Raw genomic sequence first — 23,830 nt, 5'->3', positions numbered from 1 at the left:
CTTGCATTCATTTTACACTGTTCACATCTTAATGAGAGGAGGGTTACGAAAACATATGCGGCGGTGCTCTGCGTGTCCAGCAGCGCAGGCGGGGGTCTGTTAACAGTCTGACGGAAACGCAGCGGGTGGGCGTGGGGCCCTTCTAGGGCCTGGAGGGGAAGCGCAGCTTGGTGGTGTCCTTGGCGTTGCTCTGGCTGTCGATCAGCACCAGCGGGGTCCTCTGGTGGTTCTCGATGATCTGGGAGACGCTGCTAAAGTGCTACGAAAAGAGAAAAGGAGTTTCGACATGTTCCTTGTTGTTCCACGTTGAATACGTCTTGCTGGGAATTAAGGAGAAAGTGGAGATTTTTCCTGATGCGCCCAGGTGTGTGCACAGTGTTCACTCTATTTCATCCAAGTGTAAAGACCATGCTCAATATATATATATATATAGTTCCACTCAAAATTCCCCAGAACGCACTTTGCAAACAATCCCCGCGATGCAATGTGCCCCCCTGACAGATTTCTGGTCTAGCTGTTATTTCGTTGCATTTCGAACCACCTCGACCGTAAGATCAGGTCAACATGCTCGCCCACAGAGACAAAACTGCTGTCCTTTTCCTTCAGTTACCATCTACCAATACACAGTCAAAACCTGAGATGCCCCCCTCAACCCCCCCACCCCCCACCCGCCCTCTGTACCTCCTCCCCTCTCTTCTCTCGCCCCAGGGCGTAGTGCTGCGTTGTTGCTATGAAGCGGATCGGGATGTTGTACACGCGGCTGTTGTAGAACACCACCAGTGTGTAGGGCTGCTGTGCGTCCTGACCCGAGCTCTTCCTCACCATGAAGGCCCCGTCCTGAAACAGTCAGAAACATGGCAGTGGGCTTATGGGAGACCAACCACAGACCTTTCATTCGGATTAGGACGGGATTTTTCACCTTATTTGAGCGACACAAGACGTTGTCGGCAGTCCTGCGGTCGCATGCGCTGGCATACCAGGGTTTCTGGGAGAGGTCGGAGTCCTGAAATCAAAGGAAATGGAGAAAACGGATTTCCTCCAATGCAGCTATTTCAATTATTTTTTAGTCATCTTTACAACAGAACAGTTGCAAGAGCGCACCATGTCTTGGTCTGTCGACCCACTCTCAACGGTAACACTTCCTCTGTTGGCCGGTTCTGGGACCACAAGAGACACAAACTTTATGATGGTGATGGTGGTTTCACTACATGGCTGGAGTTAAACGCAAATCCCCTCCTGGCCGTCCGTGTCTGGGAGAGACCAGCAAAGGGCTGTACTCACTGGGTGGGGTCAGCGGTGGGAAAGGGATCCTGCAAGAGAGACGACAAACAGAGGCGATTAATCGCAGTCTCCCCCGAGGTCCCCCCAGGCGTCGCGTCAAACTGCCCGCGCGTCTTACTTTGGCCACTTCATGTCCAGCGTAAAAGCCTTCGGCGGGGGCTTCTGGTCGCTCTGCTTTGCGGGCAGCGTTCGGCCTGTGGAGATCCAGACGGATGGTGATCAGGCTGCGTTTTATGAGGGGAAATCGAAGAAGCGTCCCACCAATGAAATGTGTACATGTTTTGTTCTCCAGTCTAGAAAGCTTGTTGAACATTTGCTTTGTCTGCATTCTCTTTGAACTGGAGGAGTTGTTCTTTCAGTCACCTGTATAAGTATATGCAGCATGTGTGTGGAATAAGATCATTATTGGAAAGCAAAAGATGCTGAAAGGAACGCAGAAAGCAAACCAAATGATCGTCCATAATTTCAATGTTTAGGGAAAGCTCCGGTTTGACTACACACGAAATCTGAATGCATTAAAGAAGACTCACTTTCAAATTCCCTTGGTTTAAAAACAGGCTTCTGCAAAAGAAAAGAAAAAAGCAATGATTTTCATAATCAGAAGCATTAGACAACGATCTATTAAAGACAAGTATTTCTCGGCTCCTACCGAAGGTTTTGGTGACCTGCTGTAAAGAGAGAAAAAAAAGAAATGGCCAGACATTCAGTTATTCCCTTCTATAAGCTTCAAACAGACATGTCATTAAAACAAATATTTGGCTCATTGGTGCCTACTCTCTGGACAAAGGTCTTGGGAGAGAAGGTCTGTCTGCAGGTTTATCCCTAGAATCTAGAGGAGCAAACAATGACAAGTTATCTTCTACTGTCCTTTTACTGTAGATAAATATATCTTTCTGATCGTCGGCTGGGTAGCGGATCCCACTAGATGGTTCACGCTGACTTCAAACTCACTGTCAGCTGGCTCACAAACTTCATATTCATCGTCCTCCGCGGGCTCCTGGATCTAGAAAACAACCGAAATAACCAATGAGCCTGCTTCGTCTTGCATGCGTGGCATGCGGCAAATCTCTGCAAAAGCACAGCACTTACAGCAGGAGGTCTCTCCCGATTCCCTCTGAGGAAAAACACAAGTCATTATTGGTACGGTAGGAAGGCAACGTGGCAGCTTTGATAGCAGAAAGGGGGTGGCGCTCAGTCCTACCTGGGGCTGGGCCTCGGAGGTAAAAAATGTCTTGTGGGGATCGGACACGCTCTGCAAGGGAATGTTTAGGTCTCAGACTGCAATCTTCTAAAATACTGCTGTTATATTTATTGTGCGTCTGTGCAATTAGCAGGCTCCCACTGACCTGCTTGCTGGAAGAGATAATGAGTTTTCCTGTAAAATATACCATAAAACAGAACAACCCCAATGAATGCCACATGTAAATGTTTTTTGAAAAAATACTTGACCTTAAAGCGTACCTCTTTGTCAGGAACTTCGTAGAAGTCTGAAAAGCAAACAAAGCCAGAATTAGACACGCTGCAGAGGCACAAAGGCAGAGGTTCATTTGTGCTGGATGTCATTGCTTTCCTTTCTTCAAACTGTCTTCAGCCTGAAGCAGGATCGGCCCCATGGCGTTTCTTTCTCTGTGTGTGTGCGTGCGTGTGTGTGTGTTGACTCCCTGCTTTACACTGTCTCTTTGTATTAACAAAGACACTTCACACATACACCTGTAATCTGTTTATTCTATGTTTTAACTGAAAAGGAGGCCTGGCCATTTTTCCAGGTGTTTAGCCATGCTGGCAACATGGGGATGTTGGTCGGGACACTGCGTAACAGTTATTGGATGGGCTAGAATGGTTCGTGGATGACACCACCCATATGGAACTCATCTCTGGTGGGGATTGACCATCTGGTGCAGGCCGAGCAACTTGGAGCTCAAAGCTCTAAAGACAGTAGAGATAGTTGTGGATTTCTGAAGAATGCAGCCCCACCTGCCCCCATCACCCGGTGTGATTCACCACCAATAAAGTGGAGTCCTTCCACTTCCTGGGCTCCATCAGTAGCCAGAACCTCAAGTGGTAGCTCCATATCCGCTCCATAACCAAGAAGGATCAGCAGAGGATGTTCTTCCTGAGGCAGCTGAAGAAATTCTAGCTGCCAAAAACATTGGTGCACTTCTACACGGCCATTGTTGGTATGCTGCAGCCACAGCCAAGGACGGGGGCGTGTCGTCCGCTCTGCAGAGAGGGTGATTGGCTGCAACCTGCCAAGACTAGTTTGCTCCTCTGACCCTGGACCAAGCAGGCACGATTGGAGCTGAACCCTCTTCACCCTGGACATAAGCTGTTTGAGCCCCTTCCCCTCTGCGATTCATCAGGACCATAGACCCTGAGCCACAAAAACCGCTTCTTTCCGTAAGCAGTTGGGCTCATAAATAAAGCATGGGACCCCCATTTGTGTGTTTTTTTTATCTCAACATCACCATGCTTGGAGAAAGGTGGTCAAAAGTGCCATCGATGGTAAGCAAGTCGTGATGAGCGCTGGTTATCAGGATCAATCGTAGACCCTGTTGCCAACTGGTGTTGATGCACAGCACTGTTACTGTATACCTACCAGGACTGGGTGGACGTTCTGCTAAAGGTGTGTGCAACATTGGACGTTCCTTCCCTGCTCTGGCCCCGGCGTGCACCACAGGATCTGTGCAGAGCACAAAGATGATCATCGCCATCATGCATTTCATTGTATCTTCATCACCCAGTGGTTTCCACATGCTGCTTCCACTCTGTCTCCTCTCTATTCTGGTGCGTAGCTCACCTGGGGATGGATTCTCCTCAGGCTCCACGTAGTTGTCGTCGTCGATGCTGCAGTTGGGACTGACGTAGTCCTCCTGCAAAAAACATAGCAATCCACTTGGTATTGCAATATTCTCTGCGACGCAGCATTGTCTGTGGCAGGGTTTCCTGTGAGCTACGTGAGGTGTGGGAAGTTTCTTTACTGCATCGCTCGTGGTCTCAGTGGGTTCGGGGGGCAGTTGTTTTCTTTTGCCCGGGCTGAGGGGCATCCTGGGAGGGCGGATGGGTTGTTTTCGCCGGTTGTCTGGAAAGGAGAAGCAGAAACGGGGCGTCAGGTTTTGCATGGAGCTCCATCCTGAAGCCCTCTGTGTATTGTGCCTTTGGCTTCAACAGTGCCATGCGAGTCATCGCTGGAAAGGAGAAGCTTATGAAGAATAGAAACTGTGTGAAAAATAATATCATCACGAGGAGATGTTTTTTGGTCGCCATGTGGTAAAATTTAAGTGCAGAGTTTTATTTTTGTCAGGTGACCGTCACTGACCGAGATACTCCCCCACCGCCAAGGAAGCAGAGGGCGTGGCGGTGAAGGCTATGTGGCTGGGGGGAGGCTCGTAGCTGTCGTCCTGGTCCCCGCGTGGATCCTCGTACATGTCCTGGGAAAGACATATTTGTAATGTTTCCAAACAGACACCAGGGGAAAGAAAAAATCCCTTTCAATTGTTTATAAATGAAGAATTCCTCTATACTTACATTTTCCATATCAGAGAGTTCCTCGTCTCTCTTGGTATCTGTAAACATTTAAAAAGACATTACATCTAACTGTGTATTTCATTAAACCCAGGAAGCTTAAAAAACGATCAAACATGCATTGAATTCACTCGAGCAGGTGTCAGGGCACATTGTCTAATTATAGATCCGAGCCGAGTGTTGAGGAACCAGCAGAGCGCGTCTCCTCACCTCTTCAACTGATAGAAAGTGACATAATAGTTATTGTTTTTGTAATGCAGCTGGCACAGAAGCATCAATGTAGCAGCATGTTAGAAAAACCATCTGAAAACTGGTGTTATGGTATCTACTTGTTTCCTAAAGCTCAGTCACAGTGGGGTTTTGTTTAATTTTTTTGTCTATTTTCGTTTGTACACTTCATGAGAACGAATCCTTTTCGTCAGACTGAGATAAAACATGTGTCGTAGGTGGGGGTTTTCTGGTGGAAAAGAAAATATAATACGAGATAATTCATTTAAAAATCCAAACTGCAAGGGTATTAACAACTTAGCTTAGTAACACAGATGATTCAGCGCTGTTTTTGTGATCATATACGGCATTATCTCCATAATAAGTGAAGTAAGCAGACCGCCTTAACATCTAGATGAGAAAATCAACTAACCAACTCTGCTATATGTAAATTCCTTGTAGATTACTAAAGCATTTCAATGTTGTACTTAATAAATCTACTCCACTACATATTCCATAACGAAATAGGTTACATTTCACACATTTTTCTGACTTTTCAGATTTTTCTAGTTATGTAACTTGTTTTAAAACTGAATATAAAGTGCCCAGAGATGTACAGGTGAAACTCGAAAAATTAGAATATCGTGCAAAAGCTCATTAGTTTCAGTAATTCAACTTAAAAGGTGAAACTAATATATTATAGAGATTCATTACATGCAAAGTGAGATAAGCCTTTAGTTGATATAATTTTATATATATATACTAATATGTTCTGCCTAACTGATCTTTTAACAGTATATTGTCTACTTTATAAATGCACTCCTTAAACGCATGTAATGTTGCTGATGTGAAATGATGAAAACCTGCTTTATAGAAACTCAAACTTCTCTGCTCTCTCTCTTTTTTCCAAGCCGCTCATATGCCGACATGCTGCAGTTCACTGCGATGCTTCCTGCTGTTAGTAGTGAATTCCATGCTAAGGCCGTGGAAGACACATTCAGACAATCCACGGTGGCTCTGTCACTTTACAGGTTGCCATTTGAGCATGATCGCCAGACGGACTTGAACACACCTGGATGCCGTTATTACCATCGTCGTGTGTTATTTTGCATCCCGTTGTGCGATAACGCCTCAGGACTCACCTCTGTAATCTCTGGTGGGCACTTTTGGACTTGGTTTGCTCTTCAGCCTGCCGTACAGAGAGACAGTGACATCAGCAGCAGGTAGAGAATGCAACAACACTTCTTCTCAGCCAAGAAGACATCCCATTTGCATACCTACGTCCCAGCGGGCGTATAGCCTTACAGCATCTGTCCTTTGAGGGGACTGATATGCAGTAAAAGGATCTCGAAACAACCACCTGTTTGGCCTTTGGGTCTTACTCTTTTTTCCAGCGGTTGTGAAAGAGGAATCGACATTCTCTAATGTTGCGTGCATGCACCACACAGACACATCCTCAGACATCTGTGTCCCGATATTAAGTGGTACAACGTGGTGAAGGTCTGCAGATGTTTGAGACTGACCTTTTCAGTTTGTTCAGCAGGCTGCCGTCGTTCTTCTTGATGTCCAGTACGATCTTCTGAAGCTGCCTGGAAGACACGATTCGTCACTCGCAGACAGAGAAATGTATTTTGCGGTGTGCAAGTAGTCACTGTCAGCATTAAAGGGCTCTTTGGAGAGATGGCCGCAACGCTCGCGTCAATTAGTCACTCCTCTTTCTCTCTTGAATTCTCTACTTTTTTGACACGGTTTGTGTGTACGGACGGATTTATGACTCTTTTAGACAAACAAATTACTTTTTTAGTTTGATTTCAAACCTTTTCTTGGTTGCCAATGAAAGTTAACCGATGTTGATGCCATATTACAAAAATCAAAATCCATATATACATACACTCTTATAATTGCCATTATGGTGTAAACAAAACTGAACTCCTTACCGAATCTTTACCGTAGCAGGAGCAGCGAGTTTACTTAACGTATCCATACTCATGTTTAACATCTCAGCGTCCTCCGGTGCACTCAGTGTGTGCCGTCAGAGGGTTTGCAGAAATATGAGTGGAACTGTCTTTGAGTCAAGTCTTTGTCATAGAGGGGTGGGGGGAGTTCATTCTGACCTGCCTCCACAGGAAAAAATCACTTCTCTTTTCCGCTCCCCTTCTCTTCCCCTCTCTCTCTCTCTCTCTCTCTCACACACACATGCACACGCGCGCGCGCGCGCACACACACACACACACACACACACACACACACACATGCACGCATAACAACACATAACAACCGATTTCAGTAAACAGAACTATTGCATCACATATCTGTAATTCTCTGTCTACCAATTCCATTTTTGAATATTTGAACAGTTTTTTTTCCCTAACTGGTCAACCATGCCCTCGTTGCAGTTTCACAGACAATCCTCTGCGTCTGAAAAGTGAAGCCTATGTGCCTTAAACTTGTATTCTTACAGTTTTTTTTCGATTGCTAACAAGCATTGTTCAATTCTCAAACCACATTTTTAAAACTCTTCACACATTCAGCGATACACAAGTGTATACGGACCTAACTGTGAATAATAAAAGCACATTCAAATAAGAAAGATGACAAATTTCAAACATTTCTCTAGTAAATATTTAAAATTCTTAGCAGAAAATCAAAGAATAATCAGTCCAAGCTAATTGCAATTTCAGCCCAGTTGTCCTGCTTTAGTCTCAATACCATGTTTCAGTAAAAGGTGATTTTGTTTGGAAATGAGGATCACAGAAGACAGGTCGGTGGGGGAGGAGCAGTGATATGGGGGGGAGTGTGTAGAGGACAAAGGAGAAGAAGACCAAGAGCGGTGAGTAATGCGTTTAAAGCCTTTTAATTTTGTTAAATGTCTGTTATACCTCTTGTCGCAGTCAACCACAGTCAACCAGAGTAGAGGAGAAACCAGTGAGCCTTCGCTGGTCAGAAGTGTGCATCCAGAATTGAAGAGTCATTTTGGATTTGGAGGAGCTGTGTATGACTCACAAGTGAGCAGAGCCTTTAGAGATTGCTGTGAAACCATTTGGGAAACGTATGCTCCTATAAGCAATTTATTACCAATTTAATTCACCACACGTTTTCCATTTAAGAAGTTTAGTAGATTGCTGGAGATGTGAGACGGTAGAAAATGTTGTGTTGCATAGTAACTACTATATGCTGTAATTCAAAAGGAGGATTTTCCCCCTGTGTGTTCCAATACATATACTACTACTATATAATATAGTATGCATATGAATATTTTTTCTGTTTATTCTGACCCACAGTCATCTGTGCAGCTTAGAGCGAAGGGGTCAGAGCTCAAGGTGCAATGCCATGAAGAAGTGGTTGGTACAACCCCATAAATAAACTCTAACACAAAAGTGGAAGCACATGTCTGACAATGTTCAATTAGTTGTAGTTGCCATGTTTATCTAAAAATAAATATTTATTTTAAATTTAGTTTTCATTTCAATACGGAGTCTCACTTCGGCCCACATTAAGACCAGGTTGCAGACTGGTCCGTATTGGTAACCAAACGATGAGCCCGCACTGTCTTATCTCATAATTTCAACTTGATCTCATAACTTTGATTTTCCAACCACTTGAAATGGTTTTTCGTAGTTCTGTGCACAACTCTCAACAGAGATGAAATCCAGCCAATCCAAAGACGAGGTTTGTTACCAATTAGATGCAGAGATACCATTGTAAAAAATTGTTCATTTGTAAACTGTTGTTTGTTTTGTTTGTCCATTGTCTCATTGTTCTACTGTCCGATGTAATGCACCATTTCCTTGTGTGTCTGACATACTTTCGCAATAAATGTTCCTCATTCCTGATTTCTGATGCTGACTGTCTTACTGTCAAAAAGAAAAACTGCTGGCGAGCGAGCAGAAAACCAACCGCCTGGCGAGCGAAGAGGTTCAAGACTTCACATGCAGCCATCCAAGAGCCGATTTGGAGGACACATAGGACACAACTGCGCATAAAGACAAAGCTGCAGTTGCAGAACCACGCACCAGCCTTATGACGTTCACCTGCCCAACTACCATAGACATCACATGGAAACTTTCTTGGTTACTAGACAGTATGTCTACGAAACACTTGTGTTTGTTTGGTTTTGGATGTCCAGAAGATGGGAATTAAGCAAAGCTCCGAGTTCGAGCTAGATTCAGGCCATCATGGCCTGCATGACTGTACAGTCATAGACTTCTTTCACAGGTCCAGATCACGCTTGATCTCTTCTCTCTACTCTCCCGGAGAGTAAACCTAGTTTAAACACAACATTCACAATAAATCACAAGAAAAGATCAGTGTCAACGCTCTCAGCTCACCACCTCACTCAGAGAGAGAGAAGCTAATCACAGTTAGTAGTAGTTAGTAGTTGGTTTAGTTGTTATTAACTTATTTGATTTCTTATCAGTTCACTTTTTTGGTTTGGTTTGTTTGAATCAAAGGGTAAACCTGACAATAGAACAAAGCCCATCTAATAATTGAATGTAAACCAAGTGGCCAGAGCCAAGAGTCATATTTGCCCCAAGCCTTTCCAAAAGTGGAAAGTCACCTTCCACTCCACGTCCACACTGTCTGTAGACACCATCACATCCACATGCGTCCCCTAACTAATGACAGTTAAGTTAGTTGCTTAATTTGATTTATTAACAACTTTTTGGGGGGGTTTGTTTAAACCAAAGGGTAAACCTGACAACAGGACAAAACCAAACTAATAATTTAATTTTTAAAATTAGAATAAGTAGTGAATACCAGGAGTTTGAGGGTTAGTTTTGTTGAAAATCACTGTCTACCCATTCTTAATTAGTCAGCCTCTGACACTCAGGTGCTCCAATCAACGTGGCAAACCAGCCACACACACACACACACACACACACACACACACACACACACACACACACACACACACACACACACACACACACACACACACACACACACACACACACACACACACACAGTTATATTATACCCTTTAACTCCAGTACAATAAAACAATTAAAATAACAAAAATAATTGAACAATCCTGTGAGATATGAAGAGCCTGCTATGTTTGATTCCCTTGATGACAAGTAAGGTGACAGAAGAATGGGGGGGGGGGGGCAAGAAGAGGGGGAGGTGTTTGGTGAGATGTGTGATGACAGTGGAGTGAAGGTTTTACTCACGGTTGGTGGATGAGACTGAACTTGCTCATGTCACTGTCAGACAGGCTCTGGGGGAAGCAACAGAGAAATCGATTTTCAACGCATTGTGACAAGTTGGGGAAAAAGTGACTGCGTTCTCAAGTGACTGTTACTTCCTACTGCAGAGGTCACTAGGTCACTTTTTGCCAAACATGTGCATTGGAGCAGTGGTTCTCAAATGGAGGTACGTGTACCCCTGGGGGTACGTGAAGGCACTCCAGGTGGTACGTGAGATTGATTTTAAAATCCAAGAATCCATTCAAAACTCCTTTCAAAAATAGTCATCACTACATCACAAAAAAAAGGCTGAGAACCACTGCATTAGAGCATCCTGGTGTATTAACGCTGCGATACAAAACCATTTAAAGTGGCCATGCACCGCCTCTTGGCCAACAGGAGGTGGCAGCACTCGACTAAGAGCCATTTCATCCCCACTGTTTGGTTTGCTAAACTGAACCAAAGAGGGAGAAGAACCACGTTGTTGGTACATATTGTGCACAGAGCATGCTGCAGGATCACATCCGTTTACACACATTACACACATGCAGGACACAGAGCAGCTCGTCAATGCTGCTATGAACCAAGTCATGGACCAACATCACATACACTGAACTTATGACCCAATCTCTAGGAGATAGAGACGTTTTTTTGCACGCAGTTGCCTGGTCTACAATCAGTGAATTAAAGCTGCTGACCTTCAAGCGCAGCGCTTGCTGCTGTGGCTGAAAACACACACCACCACATTCAGAAATCACCAAATCGGCTGCCCGCAGCATTGGGATTGTGTGCTTGCATTTAATGTCTGCTCTGCAGTTGGGCAATTGTGATTCGCAAATGAAAGGAAATGATTACCATAAAATATGCAACAAAATCCCGCTAAATTATGTATTCCCTTTCTCATTCATAATTCAGCGCCCTGGGTCGCTACTCGCCCCGTCTCTTCTCTGGCTCATACTTGTCATGGGGCGATGGCGATCCCTGGGACAACAAATGTTTGGAAAAGTTTGCACATTTCGTTGAGCGCTACAAAATGAGCAAACAGAGAGAGGCCTGTGGTAGGAGGCTAATGTACGAAGAGTGAGTTTAATGCAGCCAATTTCGGTATGAATAATACATGGACGGCCCTTTACCTGTGGAGACTCACATGGAGCAAAGGTGATGGTGGACCGTTAAGATGCCTACAGTTGATTACATTTTTCAAAGCTGTTTCCATGGTCGATAACACAGCTCACGTTTCCTCGGTGTGTGAACGTGGGAAGGCGTGTGCGACAGCAGGACGTACTACCTTGAGGAATAAGCCCTTAAAGCAGAGCTTGTGATTTAATCACTTGTAAATCAGAGAGGGCGATCACTTAGTATGAAAGGCTTTACCTCCTTCAAAGAACTGAACCTTTGCCCCGCAGATACACACTTGATCATCCGACTGGCCTACGGGAGAATATCGGTATAAAATCTGACTTAGCCTTTTGACACAGAAAAAAACCCGTCCGCCCCGGTGGATACTCAAACACCGCTCCCACATTGAATAATTTATAGGGGTGCCTGTGCTTGTTCAAATGAGACACAAAAGCTCTACAAGCTGCAGCCACTCGGCCTTAAAGCAGCGTTCAATGACATCCACAGGTTTTACACGCTTTCATAACATACGGTGTAATTGGCATTTGTTAACGGAAACTACGCGCCAATCTTTTTTACATCTTGTGTGAAAAGCAAAGAGGGCCAACATTCTAAAGATTATTTGAATGAATGCTTTGTGGCCCCTTTAAAGCCACAATATGTGAAATATATGGAAATGTGACGACCTGGTGGAAGTATTAGCAGCACTTAAAACCAACACAATTACTGAAGAATAGCTTGCTGCTTCGTAAGGCCCTCCTCATGATCTAACCATGCTAACATACGGTTTCATAGCATGAGCATCGTGTCCTACAAGTTTAAATTTAATCATGGTACCTAAAACTAATCCAACATATGCAAAGGATTAGCATATTCATCCACCATATCATTATTTTTGTTGTTTCTTATGGATCGAAATAGGACTACAACTGCTTTTCTCGCGCAACCCTACTGAACCGCGGCTACAAAGGAAGCTTGGATACATCTTTGTCCTTGAGGTCTTGGCTGTCAGATGTAAGCTGACCTGTGTCACACCGCGGGGAAGTGGTTGGGTTGGTTTTATTTTGTCTGCTCTTTTTGTCTCGTCATTTCCTGTTTCATTTTGAAATAGTAACTCTCCCCTCGTTTCAGTTCACTTACCCTTCCTCATGTGTCACCAGATTGTCTTCCCTGATTCCCGATTGTGTCCACCTGTTGCCCATTCTCCTCCATGTGTACTACTAGTGTGCGTCTCCCTTTGCCCTGAGCCAGTGGGTTTGTTTCTGCCCTTGTGTTTGTGCGTTCACTCCAGCCGTGCCGTAGTTACCGAGCCTTGAAAACCAAGTCATTGTGTTCTGCTCCGTTGTTTTCCTCCAAGAGAGTGATTTGGATTTTGTAAGATTTTGTACCATAGCTTTAGTTGAATGGTTAAAGTTTTCGTAGTCTTTTAGACAACCTGAGGCCCAACCAATAGAACCACTGTGGTGTAAAGCACACAACCTGCCACGTACACACCGTGTAACCCTTTCTGTCAGTTCTGACGGTGTGAAATCTCAGCCTCACCCCACAGCAGCCACATAATTAACCACTCCTCGTTCCCACGTGGCTGTTTTGTTTCGTCCGGAACGGCGAGCCACGCGGGGGTGTTGAAGCGTGGCGCGTTCATTATGGCCGCCCTTCAAAATGAGCTGCATGTCACGATAAAGAGAACAGCTTCGCAGCCCTCAAAATTAGCTTTGGTGTGTTCACACGACAGCTGTGCAACGTCTCACAACCCTCCCAGTGTGAAAGACTTTTCTATTCCACATGTTCACAAATCCCACCCCTGAATGTTCCAAAAAATCACAAGCGGAAGCATTGTGGTTTAAGGGTGTTTATTCTCTACCGAAATGTGGATTGCGTTATACATGAGCACCTAATCTCTTTTGAGCACATACATTTTCTCCTCTCGCTTTTTAACCACGGCCTGCATACATTTTACACAGCTCCCATCATTTAAAGTTCTCCACACGGCGCTGTACATATTTGATCCCGGTAATAAAGCCGCCGTGTGATATAAATTGCCAAACATGCGAGCCGTCCCTGAGTGGGACTGAGCGGCGTCACAAAGATGGAGGCCGACAGCTCTTTTGATCCACTACAATGTCTCTTTTAACCCGTCTACCTGTGCGAGCGAACGTGGCATCAAAGAGATGGAGAACACCTTCATCTACGTACGGCGTGCCGGCTGACTGTCATTCCCCTCAACGCTGCAGCTCAGACCGAACTATTATCCGTTAGCCGCTCTCTCTCCTTCTCCTAAATGACGAGAGGCTGACGAGAGGTGAAATGTGATGACGCGCACGTAGCAGCATGCATCCGGTCGCTTACTCGATTTTCCCCATTTTCATGAGGACCGCCGCGACCTTTGCTCCATCTACTATATAAACATTGTATGAATATGCAAAGGAAGCCAAAGGCAAGGTTCAGCAGCAGCCTCGCCGGATGTCACTCAGAGCCCCCGGTACAGGCCCTGTGCCCTCAGACACACGCTCAGTTACTGATGAGTCAAACTGAATTTAGCATAATAAAAACCACCTAGAATACTTCCTTCCTCCTCTGCCGCTATTTAAGGTGACTAAGAGTCACAATTTACCCCCTTTTGTCTATTAAAAACGTGTGTGTGCTGAAAAGTTAATGGACATATTGTTGTACCCTTCATTGGCCCGCATAACGACCTTATTCACTGGCGGCCCTCTGGCATAACGATGATATATGTATAATTGCAATGTCCTGATTAAGGGAGAAAAATGTTTCCTTTTAAGAAGGCTACCATGCCTGCACCAGGCAATGGATGGAATCTAATAAATGTTCAATTGGAGATCTTAAAAGTTTGATGTAGTGTGACATTAAAACATAATGATCTTGATTTTAATATGGCAACATGATTAACAACAACATCACAAAATGCTTAATATTGATAATGGTTGTCATAGCCTGCAACATAACATTTTTGAATGAAGCCGTTTTTGGAGTAATAAATCATACAAAATGTGCAATAATCTGTTTTGCTAACATTACATGTCATTTAGCTGACACTTTTATCCAAAGCGACTTACATTGCTTTATAACTCATGCGTTACATTTTTCCTGGGGAGCAATTAGGGGTTGGGTGTCTTGCTCATGGACACTTCGACATGGCACATGGGGCAGCTAAGATTCGAACCGCCAACCTTGCGGCTCCCAGCACATCACACTACTCCATGCGCCTCGTTTGAACTTACACTGGCCCAGAAAAGCTTTTAGTGGCTGTTGCAAAATCCTTTGGCAACAGGAACTTAGATCAGATTGCGAGACGCTACAGAGTGGCTGTTTACGCCTTTACAGTGATAACTTTAACAGATAAGGATGTCAAAACGAAAGCCTGTGTGGATGCAAAAGGCAGATTAAATATTAGCACGACTCTGTCTTCCACAGATGACGTAGTATGTGGTAACTTTGGATAAGGTACAATGGCACACAAGGACAAAGAGACAAATCACTCTGTATGCACACAGAAGGCTCTTTCTTTACGGTATGATGGCCAGGTAATCCATCAGCTAACCCACCGGCTCTGGCGAGGCCGTCCTTCAGAAGTGGCAAAAAAAAAGAAAGAAAAGCCTCAAACCACCTGGCCAGCCAAAGAGATTTCTTCTCCGTCAATCATTGCCACTACTGTTGGAAACCGCTACTATAAAGAGCAAAGTTGAATTGGATTTAAATAAATAAAAGTTTCAAGTTAGCAAGAACGCTTTGCTAGCATCGGAGGGATATGATTTGTTCATGTGACCACGTGGGTTGTAGTCATGTACATTTAATACGCTCATCCTTCTTCGCCAGGCTCATCCTCCCTGTGGTAGAAGCCCTCCTGCCACAGATTCAAAACCCACAACATTTATGTACCTGACAGCAAGAGTTTCTAACTCAATAATTTTGTGGCAATAATACGCTAATGAAGGAATCTCCACAAATTCCCAAACAAGGCTTGTGTGTGGAGATAAATCTGCATGCTTACAATCACTAGGTTAACCATCCCAAGGCCTTTGTACACAGAAGAAGGGACAAATAAACTCTGCAAAAATAGTTGCTTGTTGATATTTTGCATTAAAGCCATCCATGTTAGGAACACTTTTTCAGTAAATGTATTGAAGAGATTCTCGCAGGAAGAGGAGCAACTATCCTGCAATCCTATTGACCCAAAGCCACCTATGCAGTCTGCCTGAGGTCAATTATTGTACAGCCCAAGCTACGCTTGCAGGTGCCTGACTGTGCTTGACATAGTTTTCAACAATTCTATATTTAGACCTGACTTCTCAACCTGCCCGCAGAAATGGCAAACATGCTTATTGACACTTCATTTAAAGTGAAGTCAATTCATTCGCGTGTTTAATTGAAATCCATCCCAATGATATTTCACTCTGCCTGACACATCACGGCGGACGTTGCTGCGTGTCTTGCGAGGTGTAAAATCAAGCACAGGGTACAGAAGTCCACGCACCCGAGTGCAGTGTGAATGTTTGTCTCTGCAGCCTTGGAGCTGGTTGAATTGATTGCTGCTGTGAAAAATTGCCGTTCAATGCGAGCGTGGGTTTGTCTGCAGCTTTATAGAGCGAGGGTGTGCCTGCTGGTAAAGCTGTGGGAACCACAAGCCAAGGTGTAGTTATGGATTCAGACCTCAACCTGAACAGCCCAAGACAGATCAAGACAGTAACGAAATCAGCCTACTATCACCGTAGGAATATATCTAGGATTTGAGGGTTCATGTCTCCACCAGACGTTGTGTTTACACGTCTCTGTTAAAAGCCAATCAGAAAGCTACAGCTGATGCAGAACGCTGCAGCTCGAGTCCTCACTCGGACCAGGTCTTTACACCGGCTTCCTGTCAAACAAATCCTGCTGTTGGCTTATGAAGCACTAAATGGTTTCAGTCAGAACTAAACCTGGAGAAGCAGCGTTCTGTTTTTCTGCTCCACATATCTGGAACCAGAAAGCTGCAGTCTGCTGGGCCCCTCGGCTCCTCTAAATCCAGGTTAAAGACTTTTCTGTTGGCTGCTGCCTTTTAATGACCATTTCTGTGTTTCTGAATTCTTAAGCTACAATGCAAATGTTATTATATCTATATTTTTTAATGATTGTGTTTCAATCAATGCTCTTTGCTATTTGTAAATCTCCTTACTTTTGTTTTTAATGGTTTTACGTCAAGCACTTTGAATTGCCTTGTTATTGCCTATAAGAAAAAATGCCTTGCACAGAATGCGGTATATGTATCAGATCTGCACTAGTAACTTGCACATCAAAGCCCCGGCTCTAAAACATTAATCATTTTGGCTTATAAATATCCACAGAGCATATTTTTGGGGGGAAATAAGTCTGCAGAATAAAAGGTAAATATGACTCAATATTCTATCTAAAATACAACTCAGGGTCAGTGAAGTGTGTAGAAGTGGGCTCTATAAGGACACATGTAAACAAATGCTTCTATGGAGACATGCAGAGGTATTACTGAGGTTAAGTCCTCAAGATCCTAAATATTAGGGAGATATATGCTCCAGTTATTTCACGGCATAAAATCCTCATTAGACGCCTTTCTCCAACTCCCACGACTGGAGCAGATTTAATGACACTTACTTAATAAGTAGGGATCACAGCTTTATTATCCCCCGAGTCTGATTCCACAGTTTTCACTCTCTCCATCCTCGTTGGCCTCTCAGCAACGCGGAAAGACCCCCACAGGAGGGACACACAGAGCCGATGACAGACACAACGCACAGGGTGACATTTTTTGAAAAGCAGAAGTAGCAACATATGTGCTGACTTCCACATCAGAGGAGGAACACTGATTACACAATGTGTGGGAAGTACAAGCTGCTGCGTGACACGTTTCATATACCGTAAAGTCCTGTTTTTCAACTTTGGACATTAGCAGCACTGTAAGCACAGTTTAAGAATTTATAGTATAAGCTCATACATCAATGTTCTCAAGAAAGAGCATTTAGAAACATTTCGGATTAAAGTTCTTAACAGGAAGAAACAAACTCCTTCAAAAACATTTAAATATAAGTGAATCAGCAGAAAGTGACCAATATTTGGCTTTGTGAAATGAGTTTTTCCAAGGTTCCTTTTTTTAGCAAATAGCTAGAGGAAAATATCATAATTCTGCTGTTGTTAAGCTCGTTATAATAATTGCTCAGGAGGATTTGTTCATTTTGACGTAATTAGAGAAGCAAACTGAACACAACCGCAACGCTGATATGATCAAGAACAGATTAGTAGATTATGAAACTGCACCAGGGACCGAGTGGGAGAGTTCAGATGAAAGTAAGAAGTTAGGGATTTACTAACCAGAAGTCTTAGTCCATTCATTTTCAGTTTGTTCACCGTTGCAGCACAGTCCTGCATTTTGTTCTGAGGGCAATAAAAACAAATTAGTTTACACATGTAGCTACATAACCCCCCCCCCCCCCCCACCCCCCCGGTACCTCAACAACTCAAACATGAGATTAATAAACGACGTTTTCTCACAGTATTTCGTCTCCTATCTTTCCTGTACTCACCCTGCTCAAGAAGAAGGCGACTTGCGCGTGCTCCCAGGCCTCACACTCCTCTCTGGACGGCAGGTTCATTTTACGTCTCAACGGGGAGCCTCTGTGAGCAGGAGTGTGCTTTTCAAAGTGCGGTGAGGGACTGACCCGTCACGCACCGGGGCTGCAACGAGTCAGCTTCAGCAGGGAGAAGTACAGCCTCATTAAAACCAGCACGCACGCTCCCTCTTCCTCTCCTTATACGGGAAGCAATGTGCCAATTGATTGTATTTTCTAAATTAAAGTCTGTCACAAAAGGTTCGATTGCAGCAACCCAAAAGGGAAGCATGGACTTCCTCAAAGCCACATATAAAAGTCCAATAGAGAAACCAAAGTGTCATCATAGTGATCATCCCCTGACTTTCAGCTTCACAGGGCTCGCTTCATCTACAGTCAAGCTAGAGGGAACAAATTGTACATTTACTTTGATTTCAAGGTGTAATCTTATTTGAGGCGCGAGACTATTCTGACTCGCAAGAGATGAAAGATTGCTCGACTGGTAATAATAGCGGCTTAAATTAGCTGCATGGAGAGTGTGTTTAATCGACTTTTGGAAGTTAGCAAACCAGGGAATGGGTTGTTTTTTTTGTTGTTGTCATCTTTCACACTAGAAATGTAACTGAGGTTATGTCAGATGGAACAGCGACTTAGAAATAAACATGATAATAAAGACTGAGGATGAAAGAAAACTTTTGTGGGTTATATCCCACGTGTAATTGGTGAATTTGATTATTATTTTTGGGCGCAGCAGTTGTCTTAGCTTGCAAAAAATAAGTGTTATGTATTCGTGGTTTCCACTTTAGAGTACCTGGTTAATGTGAAGGATAAACGGACGCGTCTTCATGGCTTAAACTGTAATAGTTTACTGAAGCATCAATTGAATGGGTGAGCTACATACAAGTCTTACCAGTCTCTCGAAGTGGTGTGCTGGTGGCTTCTGGTGTTACCTGTGGTGATGCCACACTCACGGAATCAGGAGTAGAAGGTTCTGGAACCGTGGGATGAATAGCAGGTTCTGGAACAGTGTCCTTGAACGCAGGCAGTTCTACTGAACCGGGGAACGACTCCGTTTCTTCCAGCGGTGGAGGCTCCAACTCAACTCTCAAGTCTTGATCGCAGCTTGCGACGCATGAACAGCATGGCTGGTGATTCCTTGGTTGTTGAGTGCGGAGTGTTGCGATACATCAACAGGAACGCATCCAGTCTGTGTTGAATTGACATTGTCCCTGGCGAGTGTTTCAGTGAGTGCTTGAAGGTTTGCACAAAGCGTTCTGCTGGCCCATTTGTGGCTGGGTGGAATGGCGCGGAGCGTATGTGTTTCACTCCGTTTCCCTTCATGAACATGTCAAACTCACTCGATGTGAACTGGGGGCCATTGTCGCTTACTAAAACTTCTGGAAGTAGCCCTCTCAACACCTGTATGGTCTTGGAAGTTGTAGTGGAGTTCATGAGATGCACTTCCGGCCATTTAGAATGAGCGTCCACGACCACCATGAACATATGGCCTTGGAAGGGGCCAGCAAAATCAACATGGATTCTCTGCCATGGAGCTTCAGGCCATGCCCAGGGATGGAGAGGTGATTGACCTGGTGCTTTCGGGGTAAGTTGACAGGATTGGCAGGTCTTTGACCTGTCCTTCCACAATTGTGGCATTTTTTATCCTTGTAGTAACAATCCACTTCCTTATGATTATTTTCTCCACAGCGCACACACTTGTTGCGATGCTGACTATTCATTGAACTAGCATGCACTTTCATTGCACGGCTTAGCTGATGCGTTTCTCTTGCTACTGTAGGCACGGCTATCTCCATTGCCCTCTTGAAAGTGAGCGCGGCCTCGGTCAGCAATCTTTTCTGTATTGCCTCTGTATTCAATCCACACACTAGCCTGTCTCTGAGTCATGCAAGTGTGCTCCAAACTTGCAGTGTTCTGACAACTTTTTAATGACTGCTATGTACTGAGTCACTGATTCTCCCTATTGTTGGTCCCGTTTATGGAAACAAGATCTTTCGGCAATTACTTCGGAGAAAAATGTCCTTGCAAAGCATCTACAATATCATTATAGTCCTTTTCTCCAGGCTTATCCGGAGCTATTAGGCTACGTAAAAGTCCATAGGTTTTAACAACCCTTTTGTCTTCCTCAATTTCGTTTGCCATAACAAAATGTTCAACCCTTTCCACGTAGGTAGCCCATTGTTCTGCTGTTTCGTCGAATGCGTCGATATGACCGATGAATCCCCATGAAGCCATGTTAGCAATCGTCCTCTCTTGCTAGTTGGCGAGCTCAATAGCGTTTGCTAGCAACTCTTCCTTCAGGCAAAACTCTGAATCGTCTAACGCCACCATTCTTGTCTCTTTATTTAGAGCCATGATTTGGCCGCGCTAGTCTGATGTTAACTTTCCCCCTAGCTCATTTTCACCTCAACTCTTTTAAGTAAGTTTTAAAGAAATAAGATACTATGGGTCTATTTGTGAGTTTAGAGGTGCGGGTAAGTTCAATCCTTTACTTACTTTACACCATGAAATCCTAACTACATGAGCTAATTTAATTCTCAGCAAAAAAAGAAAAGCTTTGCCTTACTTCAACTCAAATATAATTTAAACAGTTCCTGTGTCTAAATGGAATATTGTAATTACTTTATTTTCTACATTTTCCAATTATTTCCAGCAATAGTGTGCATGTGGTTCATCCCCACATTACCCAGCACTAAATCAAATTATCTCAGATAATGAATACAACCTTAAAACACATTTCTTTACACCCAATAAAAGAAAAGGAAACCATTAGCTCTTTTTCTGTGACTTTCTTTTGTTACTGGGGCATTTTTTCTGCACAGCCTTTTTGGGAAGCATTCTTCACCTGAAATATTAATGAAACAACTCTACAGTAGGAACCTGGATAACAAGACCCTGTCATTACCTTCAGGCCGTGTTTTCTCCCTTTTCGAAGCACTGGTGGGTATTGAATTTGAACATATTCAATGTAGTAAGCCTAAAGGACCCGTCTCAAGTTGAATAACTCGTCGGATCGGTGGACTTTTTAACCCATAATCATAAACTTTACAATTGTTTTTTTCCTTTAAGTAGCTTTAAAACAACACTAATCAATATTTATGGTAACCATTACTTTAAAAGATTAATGTTCCGTGTATGGGGGCACGTTTGCAGTATAGACATCTTTGGAGTCATCATCTAGCGTAAAATAAAGTCCGGCGATTTTGAACAGCATTTTCACTTCGCCTCACCAACTCACCCACTCAATTATACCACTAAGCTAAGATGCCAGCGATTATTCTAAACAGTTGCCAGAATTGATGTCATAATGTATCCCCGGACGAAAGCTAGAGAGAAATTGGGTTCATTGCTCTTTGCAGTGATTGCTGCTGGTGTTTGAAGAGCCATTAGTTTTAGTAATGGTAGAATTTCATCTGTCTCACTTTGAATGGGGGCCAAGACCCTCATATACAGCTGAGCGATTGGGAGGTGGGGAGGGGGTAAATAGTCAAGCAATTAGCACGGTCTGCCCTGTGACAACGGTTAACCCTCAGAACCCCACGCTGATGAGAGTCTGTCCAGCACCAGAACACGGGCTTAGTAATTAGAGTAGAATCAACAAACGCTTCCTATTTGGTCTACTGAAGCGTATGCATTATTGTAGATAATTAAACCAAAGTGACATTTAATCCTTGCATAGTTGACCGCTGCAGCGGAGGAAATCAAAACAACACGACGCAATGGCTCATGGTGTAATCACCTCTTTGAAAAGAAAAGACGAGGAGTTCAAAAGCTTTAAATCCATTTTCATTTCCGCACAGATGAATGCTCCTAATCATCGATGTCTGCATATACAGTACCTGTGTGTGTGTGTGCAGAGGCCATGTGTGAGCTTGTGGGATCTCTTGAGAAATGCGCACAAAGATTCTCTTTTTTTAGGGAGCAGCTAATTAAAGCGCCGGATGGCAGATGGCTCAGACTCGGTCCGGACATAATGAGCCGGTGAGTGGCGAGGCGAACCGGACATGGCAGGACAGCTGCGAGGGGTCGGCGAGGTGACCAGAATTCAGGCGTGTCCCAGGAGTTGAAGCCCCCCCTCCGGCCAAGAGAGTGGAGTCACAACTGCACGGAAAAACTACAGCAGAACAACTTTTGCTGGAAGTGAATGAAGCCAAGAGAGGGTGTTTTTCTTCCATATCCATCCCCCATCCTCAATCATTCGATCATGCCAGGTGTTTCTTTTTTGGTAAACACCAAATTCTCAACACCTGTGTCAGCTTTTCATGTTTGCCAACTCTCACCAACCCTGCTCTAACTGACACACAGGCAGTTGGTGGACAAATAACAAAACATCCACAACTGTGAAATAAACAAGTGCGACTTTACCGAAGTGTGTGGTGTTTATTTTTTTCCACGGATGGAAGTTACGTGGCACACACACGCACACACCAAAAAAAAAGCTCAGTAGAAGAAGCAAATTTTCCTAGAAGTGAAGGAGACTTGTGTAGCTCTCCTCAGAAGAGATGTTCCAATCTCCTGGTGCGCGGAAAAGGTCCAGACCGGCGGAAGCCGGTGTTTCCAAGTGCAAAGAGGTGAAGTTCGAGGATGTCAGAGTTTTCCTGGTGGAGAGGAAAATGGGCCGCAGCAGGAGGAGCTTTCTGACCCAGCTGGCCACGTCCAAGGGCTTCATCGTGGAAAACGTCCTCAGGTTGGGAAAAAAAGGGCCTCACCATTTTCACTGACCAAAGGCGGCTCAAAGCTTTTACAGAACGTAAAGTGTTTTCTGTGTTTGTTGTGTTTATTTGGCTATGGCACTAGCCGGATTGCTTTGACCTTGGGGTCAACTTTCAAGGCTTCTTCTCTAACTCACAAAGGCCTGTGTGCGTGATTGTATATTCCGTCTGGCCCTGGAGCAATGTGAATGCTTATTTTGAACTGATTACAAAATAATTTAAAGTTGTTATGTTATGATGTTATGACTGATAGGGTTAGGGTCATTAATGATAACAACCATCAACAATCAGGCTCCTTCCAAGGAAAGAAAGACATTTTCAGGGCATTATTGAAGAGCCCTTCTCCAATAAGATGCCGTTTGCCGTTTTCTTAAGGAAGTTTTATTATGTAATTGGAGAGCCACTGCGGTCTTATGGCTACTTAATTAGTAGGTGTAAGGGCATCCACCCTCTCTTCTACACTCTGGATTTTTGCCATGACCCACTACTACATAAATACGTTTAGGATGAGGAAGAAATGGGGAAGAAACAAAAAAACATAAAGAAATAGATACAGAGCACACTTTCTTTTGAGAGTTTTTTGTGATGTTGCACTTAGGAAAGATGTTTTTGCGAGCATGTTTGTTGTCATGATGAATCGTATGTTCTGCTGCAATTATAGAAGCAGGGGACCTTCTTCATTTTTGTTCTGCCTCTGATTTGAAAGCATATTTTAAATCCTGAACTGTCAACACAGCATGTGTGTGTGTGTGTGTGTGTGTGTGTGTGTGTGGATGGGTGGGTATTATGTGTGTGTGTGTGTTTCTCTGCTTCTGTCACGCAAGCACTTTGACTTTTAGAAAATTCCCATGAAAGGCAGTTATTGCAAACGTGTATATTCCTTTTAGGTAAAATAATTGAAGTTAACATGGGATTTAGGTTAATAAAGGCGCCTGTCGGGGTGTAGCTTAACTGAGTCGTGTGTGCGCGTGTGTGTGTGTGTGTGCGCATGCGGTCGTGAGCGTTTAAACGCGCGGATCCGCGCGCCAGCCGCGTGGCAGCTTGGCCGTGGCAGCATTCCCAGAAACACAGCTTGAGCGCTCCTACGGTTACACTTGGCTTGATGCGATTGTTTGAAACCAACAACAGGAAGTAGAGTGCGCCCGCCTCAAACTGACATTAATTCTGCAATCCGACAAAACTGATATCAGCTGTGGTTTGATGGCAACAC

The 23,830-nt window shown here is 44.1% G+C and overlaps 2 protein-coding genes across 3 annotated transcripts in view; one reads left to right on the top strand and one right to left on the bottom strand.

Annotated features, from left to right (window-relative positions):
* Nucleotides 1-60: 60 nt before the first annotated feature.
* Nucleotides 61-18,124, bottom strand: blnk (B cell linker). Of its 2 annotated transcripts, XM_037466123.2 has the most exons (24): nt 17,867-18,124; nt 17,655-17,717; nt 10,182-10,228; nt 6,534-6,599; nt 6,153-6,199; nt 4,807-4,844; nt 4,598-4,709; nt 4,260-4,360; nt 4,079-4,151; nt 3,878-3,961; nt 2,743-2,768; nt 2,628-2,656; nt 2,483-2,533; nt 2,371-2,395; nt 2,233-2,284; nt 2,056-2,110; nt 1,931-1,949; nt 1,812-1,842; nt 1,400-1,475; nt 1,282-1,310; nt 1,102-1,157; nt 920-1,003; nt 682-837; nt 61-259 (listed from the first exon to the last, which is right to left on the bottom strand). In XM_037466123.2, the coding sequence occupies exons 1-24, from the start codon at nt 17,933-17,935 to the stop codon at nt 143-145; spliced, it is 1,506 nt and encodes a 501-aa protein (XP_037322020.1). In that variant the 5' UTR covers nt 17,936-18,124; the 3' UTR covers nt 61-142. The 2 variants fall into 2 exon arrangements, with proteins under 2 accessions (XP_037322020.1, XP_037322021.1); XM_037466124.2 differs by lacking the exons at nt 10,182-10,228; nt 17,655-17,717; nt 17,867-18,124 and adding an exon at nt 6,948-7,057.
* Nucleotides 18,125-22,410: 4,286 nt separating this feature from the next.
* dntt (deoxynucleotidyltransferase, terminal) overlaps nt 22,411-23,830 on the top strand; it is a 57,973-nt gene continuing 56,553 nt past the window's right edge. The window contains exon 1 of the mRNA XM_037466291.2: nt 22,411-22,595. Coding sequence (XP_037322188.2) covers nt 22,411-22,595 — 185 coding nt within the window. The remainder of the gene's footprint in view (nt 22,596-23,830) is intronic.

This window comes from Pungitius pungitius, chromosome 13, assembly GCF_949316345.1.
Source record: "Pungitius pungitius chromosome 13, fPunPun2.1, whole genome shotgun sequence".
Classification (NCBI taxonomy): domain Eukaryota; kingdom Metazoa; phylum Chordata; class Actinopteri; order Perciformes; family Gasterosteidae; genus Pungitius; species Pungitius pungitius.
This window is presented reverse-complemented; position numbering and strand designations above follow the sequence as displayed.